The following is a 20,796-nucleotide window of genomic DNA, read 5'->3' as shown; positions in this document are numbered from 1 at the left end:
CAAGGGTATTTAAGTAACATACAATTGCACAAAACGCAACCTGTTTTAAGCTTTAGTAATTGTAAAAGGAGCGTCTCCCGTATCCGTCGATTCAACATGTCAGCTATACCACCTTTCAATGGCGGAAATAACTACTAATAGGGGGTGGATGGCATTCTTCATTTAATTTTGTTGTTGTTTAAAAATCCAGGTCTTTAGATATGATAATATTAATTTTCCTTTAATTCTAAAATAATTTCCATTAGATATCCAAACCTATCAAAAAGGAAAGATGTATGCAATGATCCTAAATAATATATATATAAAGGGACGCCAACGTACTAGTGAAACATGCATTTTCATGACCAGTTCACAATGTTTTCTTTAAATTTTACATTTTATGGTGTTTTATGCTTTCCCACGACCCTTGATCTGTTTTAATATTGCGTCCAATCATTTTTCTCCTTTTTACCTTTCCTCAATCACTATAGCTTGCCCCTCATCTTTAACCCTTATAACCCGTGAGGCCATGATCATGGCTTTACCAGTAGACCCGTATGCCACGATCATGGCTCTCTAAAGTTCTGTTCAAATTCCCCGCTCTCACAGCCCCACTAGCATTTCTGGTGGCCTTAAAACGTCACTACAATGCTTCCTTGCCATTGGCTATCTTATTTTACGTCATGGAAGTAGCAACCAATCACAGGATTAGCTTTGTTTTGATCTTGAATGCGGTTGCTTTTTGGCTGTGTTTTTGCTGTGAAGTGCCATGGTCGTACTCTTTAGCGACATTATTTTTACTTAATTTTAATTTTTCGGACTTAGACGCCAAAATTTACGGATATAATGGCTTCTTGTGATTTAGGAATGTTTTGTGTGTTTTGTAGTGAAAGAAAAATGCATGGCAAAGCCAAGAACAACTGGAATTCATTCAAAAGTGTTGTTTACAAAGACGATCTCTTTGCCAAAACGTTTGTGTTACTGTGTTCCTGTCTTGTTTGTGTTGTCTATGTAAGTTTTGTAATGTGTGCGTTTCTCGTGATTCAGTAATAGTTTATACAATTACATGCCAAAGTATAATGCTGGAAAACTACCACAAAAGCAAAGCCACAAAAACTTTTTCCATGTCTCTTACGATCTCCGCAAACTCGTTTTGACAGCTGGACGTAAACACACGTGAGTACGCTACAGGTCTTCAACGTAAACATTACTTCATACCTTTTTTTTTTCTTTTTTTTTTTTGTTTTTAGTTTCTGAAGCATATTTAGAAGAATATTTTTATTTTAATTCTATACTATTTTAGGGAATATTTTCATTTCTTCCCTGTTTTAGGGAATAATATATATTACAGGATAGGATAGGTAGTTTCACTTGAAAAATTTGGAAACGCATTTCATGCATGAACAACAAATGAACAATCAGAGTAATGAATGAAAACACATAAATATATGAGTAAAACTTTGTTGTAATTATGTTTTTATTTGTTTTATTTTGTGCTCGTCTTTATGATTGTAAATAGCAGTGTTCTCTGTCGATCTTTGGTGTTGTCTGTTATATAGTGTATATATATATATATAGTATATATATATATATCTATATATATATAATATCTATAATAATAAAAATAATATAATAAAAATTATAATATATATATATATACATATAATATTAATATATAGATTATGAGAATAATATATATATCATAAATGCTCTTTCGCAGATGATAACAATTGATTATTATGGATTGGATGATAATTTTGGCGGGAGTTTTACTCCAATCAGAAACTGATGATGATAGCAATTATGATGGCTGTGACACCAGTGAGGAAGATATTGATACTGACGATACAGGTGAGACTGACGATGAATCAGTAGATGAAAGTGATGATGTGAATCCCATAGTGATAGCAGTTGAGGAGGGAGACTGGGTGCAGGTATTAGCTAATGAAGCTGGACCGCCTACTGTAAGATACACAGGCCATTGTGGACCAATCCATCCCCCACAACCTGATGCACTACCAATAGAATATCTGAAGCTCTTTATTACAGATAGTTTTGTTCAGAAAATTGTTGATGAAACTAATTTGTACGCTAGTCCAATGGATACAGTCCCATACTGAGTATCTACAGCAAAAGAAAAGGTCTATAGTCAACTTATGGATCAACAAGGTCAAACATTTTGTGAATGAAATATTGGCTTTTTGGGGGTTATTTTGAATATGGGGCTTATCAAGAAACCAACTCTGAGGTCTTACTGGGATCGTACAAATCCAAGCAGGCAACACCATGGTTCTCTAAACACTACATAGAGAAAGGTTTTGAACTATTACTCAAGTTTCTGCATTTTGCAGACAATTCAAAAATCCCACCACCAGATCACCAGCATATAAATTGTACAAAATACAACCAGTTATTGATCACTTCCAGAGGACTTTCAAAAGTCATTACTATCCTGAGAGAAAAATATCCATTGATGAAAGCATTATTGGTTTTAGAGGTAAGACCCCTCATTTGCGACAGTATATGCCAAACAAGCATCATGCTAGGTTTGGAATAAAGGTTTGGTGTTTATGCGAGGCAAGAAGTGGTTATACTTATGGTTTGAAGTATATAGGGGAACAGCTGGTATGGCAAGTAAGTGATAATGGTGGGGCCACATATGACCTTGTTATGAGGCTTCTTGAGAAAGCAAATTTATTCATCGTGGTCATCACCTAGGTCTGACAATTACTTTTCTTCACCTAAGCTATTTGAAGATCTTTGGCAGAATGGTACAACAGCAACTGGAACAGTTCGCACTAACCGTAAAGGACTGCCTATGGATGCTGTAAAGAAAAAACTTAAAAACAAAGAGGTTTCAGAGCGTAGAAAGGGTCCTTTGTTATGTGTAGCTTACAAGGATGGCAAGAAAACACCTGTTCTTCTATCTACTTCCTCAAAAGGAGGCTATAAAATTGTAAAAAGAACAGGCAAACCTGACAAAATTGTTCCACAAATTGTTGATGACTACAATCATGTCATGGGTGGTGTAGACTTGAAAGACACAAGCTTTATCATACCTAGCTGAACGCAAGACACTGAAATGGACTAACAAGGCAGCCTTTTCACTGATTGGGACTGCTGTCCTCAACAGCTATTTACTGTATGTTGCTAATACATCAAGAAGCCATCCCTTGGATAGATATAAGTTCATGGTCTCCTTAGTCGAGTCGCTTGTCCAGAACTACGAACCAGTAAAAATTATCAGGAAAAGACGTACACTGGAACAAATCCAGGCAGCTTCACTCTCACCTGATCCAGTGGGGAGTCCCTCCCATGTAGCATTATCTGCAGATGATGGGCATAAGATTGTAAAGCTCCCAGTGGGGAAGAAGAGGAACTGTATAGCAGGTCACCCTAAAAGGGTCCGCTCAGGCTATTTTTGCCCAAAATGTGATGGAGGAATTTGCCCTGAATGCTTTGCTGTTTTTCACAATAAAATGAAACACTAGCCATCAAATAAAAGGACGCTATTTGCCTTACAATTTAATACCCATAACACTACTGAGAATTAACTCTAAAAGCCATTTTATGGTCATTCAAAGTAAATTTTGAAAAATAAATGTTTTTTTTTTAAATCTCCCTCAGTTTTATCATTTTTCTTTCATCAGATTCTTTGCATTTAGGATAATTTCTTATAATGTATCAGAATATTCAAAGCAATAGCTTTCTATTGATATATAACATCATATACTTCAGAGGAGTTCTACATGTCTAAAATTGAGATCAAACACAAACATCAAGAATTGGCTATGGCAGTAGTATTTTATGTACGTACTTCAATTAGGCGAACAATTATAAATCCGGGGTGTAAGGGTTAAAATAAAAACTGAAGTTACTTTTCTTAAATTCCCCAAACTCATATGTTCATTTTACTCATGTTACATCTAATATAAAAGTTATTTCAAGTCATTTTGCTGCCACAGGGGAATAGTGCCGACACGCGGTGCACTGTAACCATTACAGGGTTGTTTGCAAACATCCCATGGGCCCCTAGCTGCACCCACTTTGCTTTCCAACTCTTCTAACTATTACTTCTTATTGGAACTGTGGGTTTTTTTTTTAAGTTCTACTTTAAGATCATTGTATAATTGCATTTATTTTCTGGGTCTTTATTTTTCTACCCAGCCATTCCAACTTCTTTTCAAAGTATTTTGCTCTAGAAATAAGTAGTTTTTATAGATAAAAATACAATGTAACGTATTTATTTGATCAGTGGAACAGTGGACTTCTTTAAGAGTTAAAATTAATTACCATCTCTAGTTACAACGTGGAGATGAAAATAATTAGAATGAAACTGAACAGCAAAAAGAGAAAAAAAAAAAATAAACTGAGATAGAAGAAGGTAGATTACAGGTAAGATAGTGTCGTATAGGGACGGTCACATTCACGTGATTATGATTGCTTCCTGAAACCGCTGATTTTCCCAAATTTTCCAACTGACCCGGATGTATTAGTCGGCAGGAACTTTTATCTAAAATATATTCCTGCCGAAGAGGAGACAAGTCTGTTATTCAAGAAAACTATCACAGGTGGGACGATATCCCACAGCGCTATGATTTAATGTGATCCGGACATTCGAGGAGGGGGAAGGCTATTCGTGATAAAGACGATAAACCTGTAACGAGCAGGAAGATATACGCACGTCTTAGATATCATGTCCTGACCCACTTTTACTGTCAGAAATATGATTATAATGAAGAATGTGTCCAGACAATGACGCAAAACGTGCTTCATATCTTCTTGTTTTTCTTTTCCACCGTTATCCCTACATTAAGCGGTCGGTTGCCTGATGCGCCTTCTCCACTGCCTCCTATCAAAGACATCATCAGGCATGCTTTATTGTTAGGCAAAGGGGTTTCTTTACGACTGCATGCCCTTGCTGCCATCAACCAGTTATTGGCGGTGGGCCTAGCCTTTTACTCAAAAGTAAGACTGGAAGGCAGCAGCTGTCCTCTTAGTCGCCTTTTACGACAAGCAGGACCTACGCCTTCGGTGGTAGTATTCATACACCCATATATACCCCTATATATATCTATATATATATATATATATATATATATATATATTATATATATTATATATATATATATATATATATCGGCTGTATGAGATAGAAAGATAAGATTATGAACATACTGTAGGGTAAATTCGAGAAACTGCAAAAGTTTGTATGTGGAATTAGAGTGGCCACTAATACAAATCATGGATGCGTCGGTGTACACTAGAAAAATACAAATTTTAATTGGTGAATACAAGGTTACTAATATTATTTATTATTATTCTACGTGGTTATGTTAACATGGTATTAAGTGTTGACTGTTTAAGGTTATTAAGATTTTCCAGCAGAAAGGATACTCTTGTTATGTAAGTGTTGTGATAGTGAAAATTTGACAAGTTACACGATACGCAATACAAAGAGGAAGTAGTTAGTAACCTAATTAGCTGACCATAACAAAGATTTAACAATGAACTGTTCTTTATGTCAGTGCTGAATGATTCATCAGCTAATAGCAAGAAATTATATTATTTTAGTTTACTCTTACAATGGTAGTATGGTATTGCTACATATTTTGCCCACTTTCTTGTTTTCTTCCGTACACTGAAGCAATTTAAATTCTTGCCTAGAAACTACGTTTTACATTTTATTGTCATAAATATATTTATTTACGCTGCTCTTGTCCAGTGGTTCATCTTCCGTTTTTTCCACAGTATATTCATTAATGACGCGGATGTTTATATCAGCCAAACTCTGAAAAATCATTATCTGTAACACATTTTTTTCATGTGCATTTTTTCTACCTTGTTTGTACAATAGAAAATAACATGCAATTGCTTTGTTAGAGGCCAATGCAGCCACCGCTCTCCTGCATTCATTTGTTCACATAAGTTTTCTGCCATCTGTTGATAGCGACCCGATCGTATGATTAGAACTTCGTCTTCGCTCTTGACTTTGTATTACGTGAAATATGAAATACAGAACGAATTTAACGAAATGCTTACGAAAATATCATAGATTAATAGATTAATATGTTACCAAATCACATACCTCAATTAACTTAATCGAATAACTGACACCAAAAAGCGTTCAGGATAAGAAAGGACAAATCACTCCATCCGAACACATGGTGATGTATTTTTTTGTGTAAACACATCTCTGAGTTCGGATAGCTTGTGAATGACACATTTTATGGAATTTGAGTGAGTGGTAAGTGCAAAAGGCAACACGATATTGGAAGCTAAGGCTCATGAAATGGATGTCACTGCCTTGTGTGGGTGGTAAGACTGTGGGCGGAGTACGGGAAGGGCGTGTCTGCAGAAAAGGGAGGAGGTGTCCGTCAAGGTCTGTAAACAAAGTGAGTCCAACCTCCCACCTCGTCCTCGACGCCACTTGTGTTGGAGGGTCTTTGAGAGTCTTAGGCTAATTATCATTGTTAATGGTGAATATTATGGTTATTGTATATGAAGCTAGACTAAATGAGTTCAAGTGGCATGTTGTTCATCGCTTACCTGGTGCTGTATAAGACAACGTAGCTATCCTAGGTAGCTACCTAGCCTATTGGCACACATGACAGTGACTTGTTTAGTACTACTAGTTTAGTTTAGGCGTAAATTTGGCTCAAGAATATAATTTTCCATTGCAGTTTAACCATGTGATGCAGTTTAAAGCTGCCAAGACAGGGTTTTGGTTTCATACCTGACTTGGTGTAGGCCTACAGTAGCCCCTCACTTTAGCTCTATGGGAACTTTCGAGCTCTTGGCCTATCTAGGCTACCTATCTCACAGATAGGTACCAGTGATTTTGTATGATTTGTAGTCCAAGATAAACTTTAGGTGAAACTGAAGACTGCTACTGGCCCCCTTTGGATAATGTTTTTTTCTGGTCTGAATATCCCAACTCTATTTTTTAGTATAAGCCTATCTTTCAAATCTTCATAAATTAGGTAGGTAGGTACTAATAAAAAAAAAGTTCTACACAATTCTTGCTAACTAGTATTAATACAACAAAAAAGTGAAATATAGGGTATGTAAATAATTGAGAATTTCTTTCAGTTTCAATTTTTTTGAAATGCACTTAGGGATATTTGATCCCCCAGGGATTACTACTAAACACAGCAAAATATATTTGATCCCCACAGGGGCGAGAGTAATTCTAGTCCGTAACTCCGCACAGACTGCAAGGAACTGTCCTGGGAATATGAAAGCCTCTAGGGTCCTAGGGATTGGGGCATCCAATGTATTTCAACATGTTTAGTACTAGCCCTTGGGAGTCATTTATAATTATGTAATTACAAATGACCCCCCAAAAATAATGGTAAATTCTTAATAAGCAACCCAAGTACTAGGGTAAAACACTGCATGGCCTGGATCAACTCAACGACGTTCATAGCATGCCACCTTTTGAAAAAGTACTTATAATGCGTCCTGACACCGGAGATGGGCATCAGTCGCGACTTCTTGTTGGTGAGAAACAGAGCTAAAGACCTCAACTCTCCTTTCGAAGTAAGTATTTTCTCCATAGTTAGAAATTAAGGCCAAATTTAAAGCATTAAACAGAGGGTAGTGAAATGGGTGTCCAAAGCAGTGCAAATCTCACCAAAACCCTTTCAAAATTTTTACTTACGCTTCACTATTTTAGAAGATTGACGCCCTCTCGATGTTTACGGAGTCACTTGTGTCAACAAACTTCCCATTTCCTGTGATAAATCCGCACACCACTGTACCCACAGATGCTGGGGCACTTTCATCACAACAATCGGAACACGGTCCCTAACCACGATGTTTTTAAGTAAACAACTGTTTTGGTAGAAGAAGACGACGAAGCGTGCACTAGATCATTTTTTAAATAAATAGTAAAACATCAATATTTTACATATTTATGATGATTAATTTGAAAATATTCGTTATTGAAAAAGTAACTCGATTCTGACTCAAATTTAAGTAATTATTTTTCGGAATTAGAACATTTTTTTAATTCCTGTATTATGACGCCAGGACATCTTGACTTTTGTACCTATTGTAGATGAATTGCTTTACTCAACTTTTTTGCAGAACAGTATACCAGTTATTCATGCAGATTGTTATCAGCTATTCATGTAATTGTTATAATTGTAATGCGCATATATATCTTTATTATTTACTTTTTGGATATATGAAGATGTTTTACTGCCGGATTACCGCCGTAGTGTGATGCAATCGCTTTCGGTCCCTGGGCCTCTTGTCTGTTTTCGCTCCATAATAAATTAATGGGGCCGAATTTGCAATGACCAGAAAGTCGTTAAAAGAGGAAAGTTAGCATTGAGGGGCATATGTTTTGATAAAGAAAAATAAAAATTTATACAATAGCTAGCTTGTAAAAAATACTTTATTATAAAAAACTTGATTGACAACTAAGCAGCATACCTACTATGGGTTTCAGAGACAGTGCAAGCACGTTTTTTGGCAATATTTCTGTAACGAACACTCATATCAGAACGAGATTTTGCTATAGTGCATTACACCCAGTGCCGTAATTTATAAGGGTATCGTGAATCACTAATCGTAAAGAATAACGACACTTGTCCTTGTACCAAGAGACAAAAACTCCATTGTCCAGAAATGGATACGAACACGCGTTAAAAGCTCCACCTACCCTCTCCCCCCCCTACACCGCCACCCCTGTCCTTCCTTCCTTCGCCTTCCTTTCTCTCTCTCTCTCTCTCTCTCTCTCTCTCTCTCTCTCTCTCTGTGTTGCCAATTGGTATGTTTTCACCCTCCAAACTGGGTATAAGACTTACACAAAACGTGGAAATTGGTGAATTCAGCCTATGTATTGAAAGTATATATACATAAATATTAAAGCAATTTTATCATTATTTCATTAATATGACAACTAGAATTCATGGAAACAGTTTATAATAATGCATCGGCATATGTGTGAAGCTCCACTAATGAGGCAACGATGATTTTGCCATTCTTAGCATGCAAACATTAAATGTTACATTTATTTCTGGCATACAGTTATTAAAAAAAAATCAAAATACTTGTATAGACTTAAATCAAAGAAAAGTGCTAGCAAAAAAAAACATAATCCACTTATCCGTAGTCTGCTCCGCTATGGTTTTCAGCAGCCAGATGTACAACAAGGTTAGAAACATTGGATTGTATCTACTTTAGAAATATCTGTAATTTTTCGGGGTAATTTGGTTGCAAAAAAGGGGTAATAGACATGAATTAAATAAACATTTTGTAATAACAAAGTAAAGTTGAACTAAATAATGAGTAAAGTAAACAATTAAGGGAATAAAACTTTGCAGCATCGTCGTCTGCTTCACGTAACTGTGCTTGTGGCGTGCACGCTTAGGAACCAGGAACAGCAACGTGGTTCAAGTGCAATGTGGAGTGAATTAAGACCAAAATGTGTATAATAACAATCAAATAAGCACTGTTGAGTTTCAGTTGTGATGCCAGTAAGGATACAACTCACCGATTACAAGGTAAAAATGAATTCAGTTCAAACCATGACCCCGGGAATAACAAGTTTCATACTTTCAGTAATATAGGCAACAAAATGTTGTTTTATTGTGCTGATTACAACTCCAATCTTGAGTAAGATCAATAAACGTTACATATATACGCTAACATTGTTCAAATGAGTGCTGGGAAGGCTGGGAAAGATGTGTCCATCCACACGATAGCTGCCATATTGGATTTCAAAACTGCCTTGAAAACATATGTTACGAAGAGCGTCACATGCTTATTTTAGTTCGTATGGGGCTTTCATATATCACATTATATTGACGAAACTTCAATCTTTTGAATGGTATGCTTAGAGTTGTAATTGTATTCTTGGTTCACCAATTAAATATCGAGTGAATAAGACCCGTCCAGCGTGATGATGGTGGATCGTCCATGATTTTTTACCCTATTCGGAAACTGTAATTAACAAAGAAATAGCTGACGGGGAGTTATCATATAGATTTACCCTGAAGCTAGTACTAAATACAGTGAAATTAGTAGGTATTAGCCCTCGTAGAATTGGAGTTCAGACCGGATACGAATGTATACCCCCCCTCGGCTTTGTTATCTATTAGTTTAAATGCAGAATGGTCACTTTGTTTGATACCAGCCCTATGGGGATGTTTGTAACAACATAAACAAGACTGTAAATATCATAAATACAAAGAAATAGCAGTTTAAATATTAGGATTGCCAACTGGGGTGAGTGAGGCCATGGGAATAATCTAAAGTTTTACCAAACTTTATAGGCTACTTATTCCACCATTCATTTTAATTGAAAAAAAAAATTACCATAACTTAACAGGTAAGTTAGTTTAGCTGTTCTGAAAAGTTGAGGTGTTACTTTATGAATTTATGGTCAGATGATATGGCATTTTATCCTACCAGGCTTATTATTATGGAATTTGATGAGAAATTTAAGATTTTTAATAATAATTTCATGGTTAAGGATTTTTTAAAACAAACGTACAATTGAAATTGAATGCAAATGGTAGTTTCTTGGTTAGTTTATTTATGATGATAGATGATGATAGCCTAGATTTTGTCATACACCCTTGGGTTTTCTTTGAGTTTTTCTTTGAACTCTACCTAAATAATCTTAGCCATAAATCTTTCACAATCTTCTCATTTGGCGTAGTGGAAGCAGCAAGCCAAGTTTTTTTTCAAGTAAAGAAGGGAGCGGATGTATCAGACATTTATTTCCCTTTTCATTCAATCCAAGAAGTGCCACCATGAACCTGTTAATAATATTCAAGTGCTTAATCCTCAAAATTTTCGTTTACTAAATAATTTTTCGTCAGGAATTTTGCGTATTATATAGTTTATCTCATGTCGTATGAATTTGATTACATGTGAATCCTGCTGTGCATGAACACTGTTGTAAGTCAAATTAACAATAATCCTGCTTTCTCTTTCAAAGAATAAAAAGATTTGAACAGTGAATGTAATAAAAGATTATGAACAAATGCTGTACTAGAAGAATATTATAGAAGATATGATTATTAAACTTTGGCACTTGAAGAAAAAAGTCAAGGGGAATGATGAATGAATATTTGAATATTGAAACATCATTCACTTTTCCATACTTGCATCACTGATTAGGTACACATTTTGTCAAGTAAGTAGTCAAAGTGGCATTGGTATGAAAAGTTGTTTTTTTTGTATCAATTATTATAATAAATTTCTGAATATTGTTATAGTATAAAGAGATTTGAATGAAGCTGTAGGTAGATCTGAGCATGCAGCAGAAATATACAGAAGAAATGGCAATACATTTCAGAAAAATAATGAGGAGAGGCATAAGATTGTCAGATCATATAATGAAGGAATGGTGGGGGGGGGGGTGGTGGGGGGGGGGGGGGGGGGGGGGGGTTGCAGGAAGAAATGTTGAAGAAATTTGTTTGAAATTGTGCTGAAATAAAGTTGTTTAAAAAAAATCCTAAGGCAAGAAATTAGATGGGGAGTACAAAGGTTGTAGATAATTAAATGGAAGATAAAACAATTTTGAGCCTTAAAGAATGTTGCTGTAGAATTTCCCATGGTATCAAGAGATTTTGCCATATCCTTATTTGTTTATTACATTTGTTAGTAATATGTAATTGGCAAATTCCTTTTTATTTCCTTTTGAAGAAAATTCCAGTATTGTTCATAAAAAAAGAGAGGAATAAACTGAAAGTAAGGGTTTGAAATTCACAAATCTTGTAGCAAGCCAATCTGGTTGTTCATTTCAAGTTTGAGGATTATCATTTGATATTTGTTAATTACCTAAATTTTCATAGTGGAGTATTTGAAATAATCTTTTTTTATATATCTATCTCTCCACAATGTAGACTATTTTCATTACAGGACATTACATGATGGGTGGCAGTGACATGCAGTTTTGCTTGCGATGGAATAACTTTGGAACTACAATGACAGCAGCCCTTCACTCACTGCATGAGGGAGGAGATTTTGTGGATGTTACTTTAGCAGCAGATGGAATGCAGTTGAAGGCTCACAAACTGGTTTTGTCTGCTTGCAGTCCTTATTTTAGAGATATTTTAAGGGTAAACATACTTCCATGTTTATTGAGATTGATGAAATTTCTCATAATTTTGTACTTTAGGAGGTTGCAAAAGTTTATAATGGTGTTTAGTGACATTTTAAGAGCATGCATGTAATATTTTCTTGAACTTCCTCACTCTCTCACACATACATTTACTGAAGCACTCTTCTCACAGAGTAATATGAATCTAATTATACATTTTGTAGTTTATTGAATACTACTTTAATGTAAATACCAGGAAATTCTCTCTCTCTCTCTCATTTATTTCTTTAAACACTTCTCATATAGTATCATGAATTTAATTACTGTATACCTATAGTATATAGAACTTTGCTTTTACAGAATAATCCTTGTCAGCACCCAGTCATTATTCTCCGTGAAGTGCCTATTGAAGATTTAGAAGCTGTGTTAGCATTCATGTACGAAGGCCAAGTAAATGTGTCACAGACACGCCTCCACACATTTATGAAGCTTGCTGAAGTTCTCCAAGTACGTGGATTGACAGATGCACAAACAGCTTGGACACATATGGATAAGGTAGTAATTACCTTTCTTTAAAAAAAAATAATAATAATCATAATAATAATGCACCCAATTGAGAAACATTTTCCAAAAACACTTTATAATGTAGAATTGCAAAAACACTTTATAATACAGAATTGCTTCTACAGCTATATACTAGAACATTCATGTTGTGAAGTGGACCATTTTTATCAGTGAGGTTAAGTTCCTATCCACTCTGCAAATATCAATTTTTTTTCAGTATCTGCCTATGATATCTAGAGTACCATAGGTTAGTCACTACAAATGGAGTGTATACCCCTACAAATGCTGACACGGTTTAAAAGTGGTGGATACTTTAATGAGTTAAGTCAGTAATGTATGATTAGTGACATTTAAGGAATTGCAAACTCCCTTCTCCCACATATTTTCAATATGGATCAGAAAAATACTGGTACTTTAAAGCAACCAGATTAGTTTACATTTGCTAGTCCTGCAGTCAGCAGCTCCTTGTACATGTTCTAGATAAGATGCAGAAAAGAAAACCCTTCACCTAGCAAGGTATCCTTTTGTAAGCAATCAGCATCTTGTCATAGCTTCCAAATTATGTATCTTTATTTTTTCATTTAGGTCTTTTCATTATGCCATGGTGCTTGGTTGTGCACATTTCATCCACTTTACTCAGATAAGTATCTTACCCTTGCTGAAACTTCTCACTTATCAAGAAGTGTTCAATAGAAACTGCTGAAAAAGGCATACAAAGAAAAATGCAATGTGACATTAGGGAATAGAGGAGGTGAGAAGTAATGAAATGAAGCTGTACAAAGGTAGTTGAGGAAAGCAAGACTGGGGAAGGGACACATGGGATGTGGTTGAATGATGTGCAAAGAACAACTGAAGAGAAAAGAAAGAAGAACTTCAAGCTTTGACAAAGGTAGAGATGTATAAGGGAGGCTAAATACAGGAGGGAAGAGCAAAGAATGTGGCTAGTGGCCAGCAAGGAGCATCCAGGGTCATCCAGAGTCTTGGAATGACCAGTGTACAATTGACCACTTCATGCATTAAGCTGAAGGGAGGGAGGGAAAATGAATCCAACAGCAAAACAAGAAATAAGAAAATATTTAGCATAGCAAAATGGCTTGAGAAAGATGGAAGAGCTATGAATGGGGAAGTATATAAATGAAAATTATGAAATTGAAAAAAGAAAAAAAAAGAAAGAAGGTAGAATGACTGAAGCAATATTGTGAGTCTTCTGGATGGATGAAAATAAATGTGAACTGGTGTCCATTGGCATGATGGAAGGATCAACAGAGAAATAAATGTGAACAGGTGTCCATTGGCATGATGGAAAGATCAACAGAGAAGTAACATCTTACAAGGTTAAGTAGGTCCTTAAGAAAATAAATAATTGAAATACCCAAGGACTTAGAGGAATAAATATCACCATAAGGAAAACATCAGGAGAGCTAGTTATTGATGAGTTTACCAGAATATATGAAATTATTTAAGAAACACTCGAGAAAAGACTGAGAAAATGGTCTCCTTGTTAGAGAAATTAAAAATAGTAGTCTTTGTAAGGGGGTAATTATGGAAAAAGTACCACATGAAGAGGAAGAGATATATCACATAATTGTGGAGCTTGAGAAGATATTTGACATGGTAACAAGGCAGGCAATTAGATAGGCATTACAAAACCAAAGGGTACTGTAAAGCCTTGTTAAGCTAGTGATATTACTCTACCATGATGGAAACTAGAAAAAAGACTGACAGGTGCATTGGAATAATTTGAAATGAATGCTGATCTATTAATAATCAGACCTGAGTCCTGAGAATCCTTACATAGTTTATCCTAATAGTGGAAGGTGTGTAGGTTACACAAAAGGAGCCTCTTGGAAACTGTCAGATACAGATAACTTGGTGTTGATGGCGGAACAGACACTAATCCCTCCAAGCCTCTTGTAAGATACGGAATCTGATGATTTTTTGGGTGCAGAATACATATAGCTGTTTCACTCTAGTTGTGGGGTTGACTTCAAGGGTTATCCTTTTAGGCTTAGCATAGCATTGTAATCATTGGGGAAAAAATGGATTTAAGTTGTCTCAAACATTGCTTCTTGGAGGTTTCCTTCAACATTTGTGTATTTTTTATTTATGAAACTTGAGTCACAAATCTCATGATATTTATCCTTTAGGGCTTGTATTAGTGTCAGGATGGGTTTTAACAGTCCCAGAGATGAGATGGGTGTATATCAGATTCTTGTGTCTCATCCTCATAATCCATATCCTTTCCTCATGGGTAGAGTATTCTTGTGTAGTAGCCACAATGCCTTGATGGGTGGTAAGCATTGCATCCTTGTTTGACCAGCATAGAAAATGCATCACATCCTTAATAACAAGGTCTTAGTCCTGATACATAATCCTTTGTAGTTCGGAAAACTTTTGGGTTCATAGGGTCCCACAGGCCCTCTTAAATAGGTAATGGGTGCAATGAAACAGAATTTTAAAAACTATTAGTTTACTAGAAGTGGTTTGATCCAAATGTCTCTTTATATGAGCTGCTTCAAGGAACACAAAAATTGACACAGTCTGTCATCAGAGTTTGAATCTTAGATATGTACTCACTTGGGTGGCACTGAAAAACAAAAAGAATCTTCTGTAGAGTGTTTGTTGGAGTGTGTGTGGACTTACTATATGGCTATTGTGTAAAAGATGCCAACTATTCGAACTTATTGAATTTTGTCCCTTTACAGTTTTCCATCAAACTTATTATAACAAAATATTTTGAGTTCTTGCCTTTCAGTATGCTTTTTTTTTCTTTTGAGAATGATATTGCATGCCATATGTTTCATGCCATACACCTTAGAAATAAGTGCTAGCTAACAATATTTTGAAGATGTGGTAATGGAGTTCTTGATTATTGCAGGACTCTTACCCAACAAATTTACTGGCATCTGAAAATGGTAGCAGTGCAGGTTCTTTACCGGCAACACTTTCTGTACCTTGCACAGCTATTAATACAAGTTCAGTATCATCACCTGTTGTTCAACATTCGCCTGTAAGTATATTTTGAGGATAATAGTATTTTAGAGATAGTGTACACTTCATTGAAGTTGATGTTTAGAGGGATATCATTTTAGCATTTTGTATGCATCCATGTACGTTCAAAAGAATGCAGCTATAGTATTTATTACAGGTGGTTTGTCTAGGCAGTGTTGCTATTTTATATAATTTATGAATTAAGAATTCCCATTTTGGCTTCATGCCTGAAGTTCTGTGTAACAGAGGCACATTTCATAATGGGACAACTACAGGACAAGTAACCTGAAGATAATGGTTATTATTATTAAGTAGTTTAATCAGACTACAAAATCTAAATACTCAACTCATATGGCAGGCTGCAGAGTCCTTTGGTGTTTATTACAATAATGGAAGTAGCTACAAAGAAGTGCAGAATAAACGGGTGTGTACTTGAATTTGTGTAAGTAGATGCTGTGTGATGTATGTGTCAGAAGGTAGACCTTGAGTTCAAATAATTTTTTTTTTTTTTTTTTTTTTTTTTTTTTCTTTAGCACCTGAAGGGTCGCAGTTTTTACTTGTCCATTTTTAGCCACAAGGAATGTCAAGGACAGTGGTTGCCAAAAGTTGTACCATGCTTATTCTCTGCTTAGGTTAAGGATACTTAACATTTATATATCCTGGAAAATGTTGAAAGATATTTTTCCATTTAGATGCAGACTGTACAGGCAAGGTTTAGGACACACGACTCCCCTTCACCTCCACCAAAACGCAGAAAATCTTCTCCAGCTAGATTAAGAAATTCACCAAAGCCAGCAGACGAAGAAGAGGAAAACACTGATGCACAGTCTGACACTAAAAGAGACATAAGAGTGAGTTTCTGAACCCTATGTTTTTTTAAGTTTCAACATGTTTGCAAAATAACTTGTTTGTGATCACCCATCAAGTTTTCACATAATCATAGTTAGTGTTTCAGGAACTTTTATTGTTTATTTGTAGGCCTGCTGTAAGATAATTCTGTATACTTATTGTTTGATCTTTCCACTTCCATTAATGTTTAATGTAAAGGATCCATTTACCATTTTTTTTTAATCGGAGATGATACTAGACAGTAGGTGTTTGTTTCATAAACACCTATTACTTTATGTTAATTCTTATATGCAATTGCAGTCATCTCCGGAAATGCCCCAGAAAAAAAAAACTTACTTTCAACTTGAGAGCCAGAATTGGTGATAACTAGTATCTGCTGTGTGAACAGCATCTGCAATCTTGGTCCTCAGAAAATATTGCTAAAATATTCATCATAAACATTTTGAATGATTTTTTATTCCTGGGGTATAATTTTGTATTGTTTTTAATTGCTGGCTGATCATTTGGCAGTTGCAGTAATCCCATATTTACCCAGTTTTGTCCTGTGCTTACCTTGTGACCTGAACACCAGTGCATTACTTTTCAGCATGTATATATGTAAGTTCAGAGTTTACTATTTGAACAGTCGTCTGTTTTCCTTTTTTGACTGTTGGGAAGTATTTTATCCTCTTTTATTTGTGTAGATGTATGTATGTATATATTTTCTTCTATAATCATGCTTATGTGCAAAAGATTTAATAGCAGCTTAGCTTTTATTACTTCTTATGGATGCCTTGCAGGCTTATTCACATTTTTCCATAGTCTTGTGTTATGCTTGCTTCTTTTGCCAGTAAGTTTAAATAAGTTAGTCTTTTCCTGTTTTGTATATTTTTTATAATAATCCAAAAACTGCAATTTTTATGCCATTTTACATACGCAAAGTTAGAATGTGTTATTTTTATTTTTATTATTATGACAATTATTTTGCTGAAGAGTGATTCCTGTTTCAGCACTTGGTGACATTACTGATAATTTTTCAGTTTTTGTAGATTAGCTTATTTTGTTATTAACACTTTTGAATTAAGAAACTTGCATTCAATTCTGTTGTATTGATTTTGTGTTTATTGCATTATAGAGGTAGTGCCAGCCCTTCAGAACCAGCATAAATACCAACATTTACTCCATAGAGTATGTTCTGGTAGGAAGCTTGAATTTCAAGCCAGTGGCCCTTTGGGCTTGTTCCTTATGAAAAGGGTTCATCTTCTGAATAATAAAAGCGCCTTATTGGTGTGGTCAGTGATTATCGGGCATTCCATTGAGGTGTGAGAGATGTGTATTTCTGGTGATAGAAGTTAACTCTCGACGTGGTCCAGAAGTCATGTAAAACCGTTGTTCCCGTTGCTGAATAACCACTGGTTCCATGCAACGTAAAAACACCATACAAACAAACAGTAATAATAATAATTCAGATTATACTACTAGAAGACTGTTACAGCAGTCTAAGACTTAAAAGGAAGGAGTTTTGCTTCCTGTGCTGTGGAGAGCTCTTCAGTGCTGTGTATGAGTTTCGGAAAACCCAACCAATGTAAAAAATTTCTAACTACAAATATGTTGTGTAAACCAGAAACTCACAGACATCCTTTGTGATGGATGTTTGGACTATTAAAAAGGTATTTCATAGGGTCACTGATAACAAATGAAGATATTGGATTCATAGATACAGGTGAGCTTACACATTTCTACACAACTGAAACTTGTTGTGACTTAACCTCTCCTTAGGGGGCTCATATTGCTGGGTAGATTTTAGATGGCAAACACTGAATGATTTGCATTAAAGTAACCACTCAGTTTCATTATTGCCACCCAACAATAACACTAGCACAAAGATTACAATGCCTTAAAAAAGTCAGTTAGCAGAAATTTAAAGAAATAAGTGCAACAGGAGATGCAGATGAATGGAGTCTTCCTATTTAGTATGAGGTAACTCATCTACTTACTATCTTTTGTATAAGTAGATGCTCGAAACCTCAGATTTCAACAGCAGTCCTCTGGTTTAGAGTAAAGAAATCAAAGATGATTTTAGGTGTTGATTGTATTTGTATGGTGATAGTGATAATATATCCAATAATCTTCCTATTACATTATTGACTGTTATTGATATAATTAATCACAAGGGCATTTTGATGCAAAATTCTTTTGTTGTTTCATATCCAAACTTGTTAGTTTGTAATTGAGTCAAAAAGACTTCAGAATTCCTTAAACATCATTGCAGTCTTGATTGAGTAATTTTTTTTTACAGAAGCTATTAAAATTACCTCAACCATTTTCCATTGGAGTAATGGATTTTCAGGTAAATTAAATTTGTGCTATATCAAATTGAATTTTCACCCTCACAAACCAGTTTGTAATGTAATTTGCAGAATTTTAATGAGACTATATGTATGTAGAAGAAAGAAGAGTCAGCATACCTGTGCAGCTATTTCTCATTATTCCACAGAATATGCTAGAGGTAAAAATGGAGCCAGATGAGTATCCAGAAGATGGTGTTGATCTTGGGGAAGAGGCTGATCATAATCCATTACCAACTCCAGAAATTAATTTACTAGAGCAATCACCAGATGTCCCACCAAGAACAGGGGGAGGTTCAACATCTTCCATGAGTATACCCTCAGTTTTTCTTCCACAACACATTGCTTCAGAGAAGCCAAATCGCCATTTACTTCAAAAACGAAATTCTCAAGAAAAGTCATCGGCCGGTCTTCATTTAGAATTTCCTCAGGGTCCATCTTGTAAGTGCTTTCCTTTAAAAAATTTTGTAAATAAAAAGGTTAATTATAGCCATATAACCACTTCATGTGCAAAGGGGTTGGATGATATATACTACATACTGTACAAACCTTTAGTGTACATTATTATTATTATTATTAATAGGTGTTAGTTTTTCCAGACCTCTGAGTCTCAAGTAGACTCTTCTCGGGCTGGTTCTCAGGGATCAATCCTGAGAAAGGGGGAAGAAAAAAAAAAAAAAAAAAAAAAAAAAAAAAAAAATTTAGACTTTATTTGAGAAACCCGTCTTATTTAAAAAATTTATGATTTTATTAATTGAAAAATCCCTGCTTTCCGCAAGAATATTTTTCATTTCTGAACTCCGCAGATAAATAGATCTTTGCTTGACATAATTATGGATAACTTGTGCTAATTACTTCTTAAGCCACCTGATAGGCTACCCATTAGGAGGGGAAGTAATCACTTTACATAGTCATTTTCATTCAATTCCTATTAATTTTAAGAACTCATATCTCTGGGTGATAGTTTCATGGCTGCATTTTTATTTTTCAGTATTATTGAGAAAATGTGCTATGTTTATTTTCATATGTTCCTTTCTAGGTTTTATTAGTGAGTCATGACATACATGAGAGGGAGGTCTTCCTAATAATAATGAATTGCTTTCATGGTATGTTGTTCTGTACTAAAAAAAAAAAAAAAAATGAATTTGTTATTACTCAGACCATGCCAAAGATGTGGTAGTTGGAATTTTGATGGTTGTTTCTAATGTGGAATTATGGTAATGTGTCAGGATTTCTCATTTCATGAGTTCTCATGAGTTCCTCGTTGGATGGGTGGTTTTTGTGCTTACCTACCAATCTGGTGGTCTGGTCCGAAGTTCAATTCTCCTCTCGGCCAACGCAGAATCAGAGGAATTTATTTCTGGTGATAGAAATTCATTTCTCGATTTAATGTGGTTCGGATCCCACAATAAGCTGTAAGTCCCATTGCTACGAAACCAATTGGTTCCTAGTCATGTAAAAAATATCTAATCCTTCGAGCCAGTCCTAGGAGAGCTGTTAATCAGCTCAGTGGTCTGGTAAAACTAAGATATACTACTTTCTCATTTCTTGAAGGCTATTGAAAAAGTGTTCCAGCCTATGAATAATCTACTAAGCATATTTTCTAAGAGAAAGCAAGGTAAAATGTTTAAAACTTTAATAACCTTTCAAGAATATTAGGAAATTTTTTTATACTTATAATCAATTATTTTTTTCTTTATAATGTTTAGGGTTATGTGTAAAATTTGAATTGTTTCATAACAACCCAATTACTCATATTTTAGACCCTTCATCCATCTGCATTAAGACCCCAAGTGTTCAAAGTCTAGAAGAAAAGAACCTCACCTTGATCCCAGTAGGATGATTCATTTGCACCTGGCCTTTCTAGTCTCCTGTGGAAAACAGTTCTTCCTAGCTCACAACAGTTTGGATTGCCTGCCATTTCCATTTTTTATTACATCGTTGCATTATTCTTGCAGTGTGACATTCTTGAGTCATTTACATACCTTTTTAATAGCTATAATTTTCTTGTCCTCAGAAAGA

General features: G+C 35.2%; 1 protein-coding gene and 1 pseudogene across 5 annotated transcripts; both read left to right on the top strand.

The window, feature by feature from the left end:
• Positions 1 to 1,718: 1,718 nt before the first annotated feature.
• LOC135197523 (piggyBac transposable element-derived protein 4-like) lies at positions 1,719 to 3,046 on the top strand (annotated as a pseudogene).
• Positions 3,047 to 5,972: 2,926 nt separating this feature from the next.
• LOC135198145 (broad-complex core protein isoforms 1/2/3/4/5-like) lies at positions 5,973 to 19,743 on the top strand. 5 transcript variants are annotated; one of them, XM_064225630.1, is made up of 6 exons: positions 5,973 to 6,219; positions 11,863 to 12,062; positions 12,404 to 12,598; positions 15,486 to 15,617; positions 16,291 to 16,449; positions 18,924 to 19,743. In XM_064225630.1, exons 2-6 carry the CDS (start codon positions 11,871 to 11,873, stop codon positions 19,362 to 19,364), a joined length of 1,119 nt encoding a protein of 372 aa, XP_064081700.1. In that variant the 5' UTR covers positions 5,973 to 6,219; positions 11,863 to 11,870; the 3' UTR covers positions 19,365 to 19,743. The 5 variants fall into 5 exon arrangements, with proteins under 5 accessions (XP_064081700.1, XP_064081699.1, XP_064081698.1 ...); XM_064225629.1 differs by having other exon boundaries at positions 5,973 to 6,361; XM_064225628.1 differs by having other exon boundaries at positions 5,973 to 6,458; positions 18,924 to 19,742.
• The last annotated feature ends 1,053 nt before the right edge of the window (positions 19,744 to 20,796 follow it).

The sequence above is a fragment of the Macrobrachium nipponense genome, chromosome 21, assembly GCF_015104395.2.
Source record: "Macrobrachium nipponense isolate FS-2020 chromosome 21, ASM1510439v2, whole genome shotgun sequence".
Lineage (NCBI taxonomy): Eukaryota > Metazoa > Arthropoda > Malacostraca > Decapoda > Palaemonidae > Macrobrachium > Macrobrachium nipponense.
The sequence above is the reverse complement of the archived record's forward strand: the minus strand, read 5'-3'. Positions and strand labels throughout refer to the sequence as shown.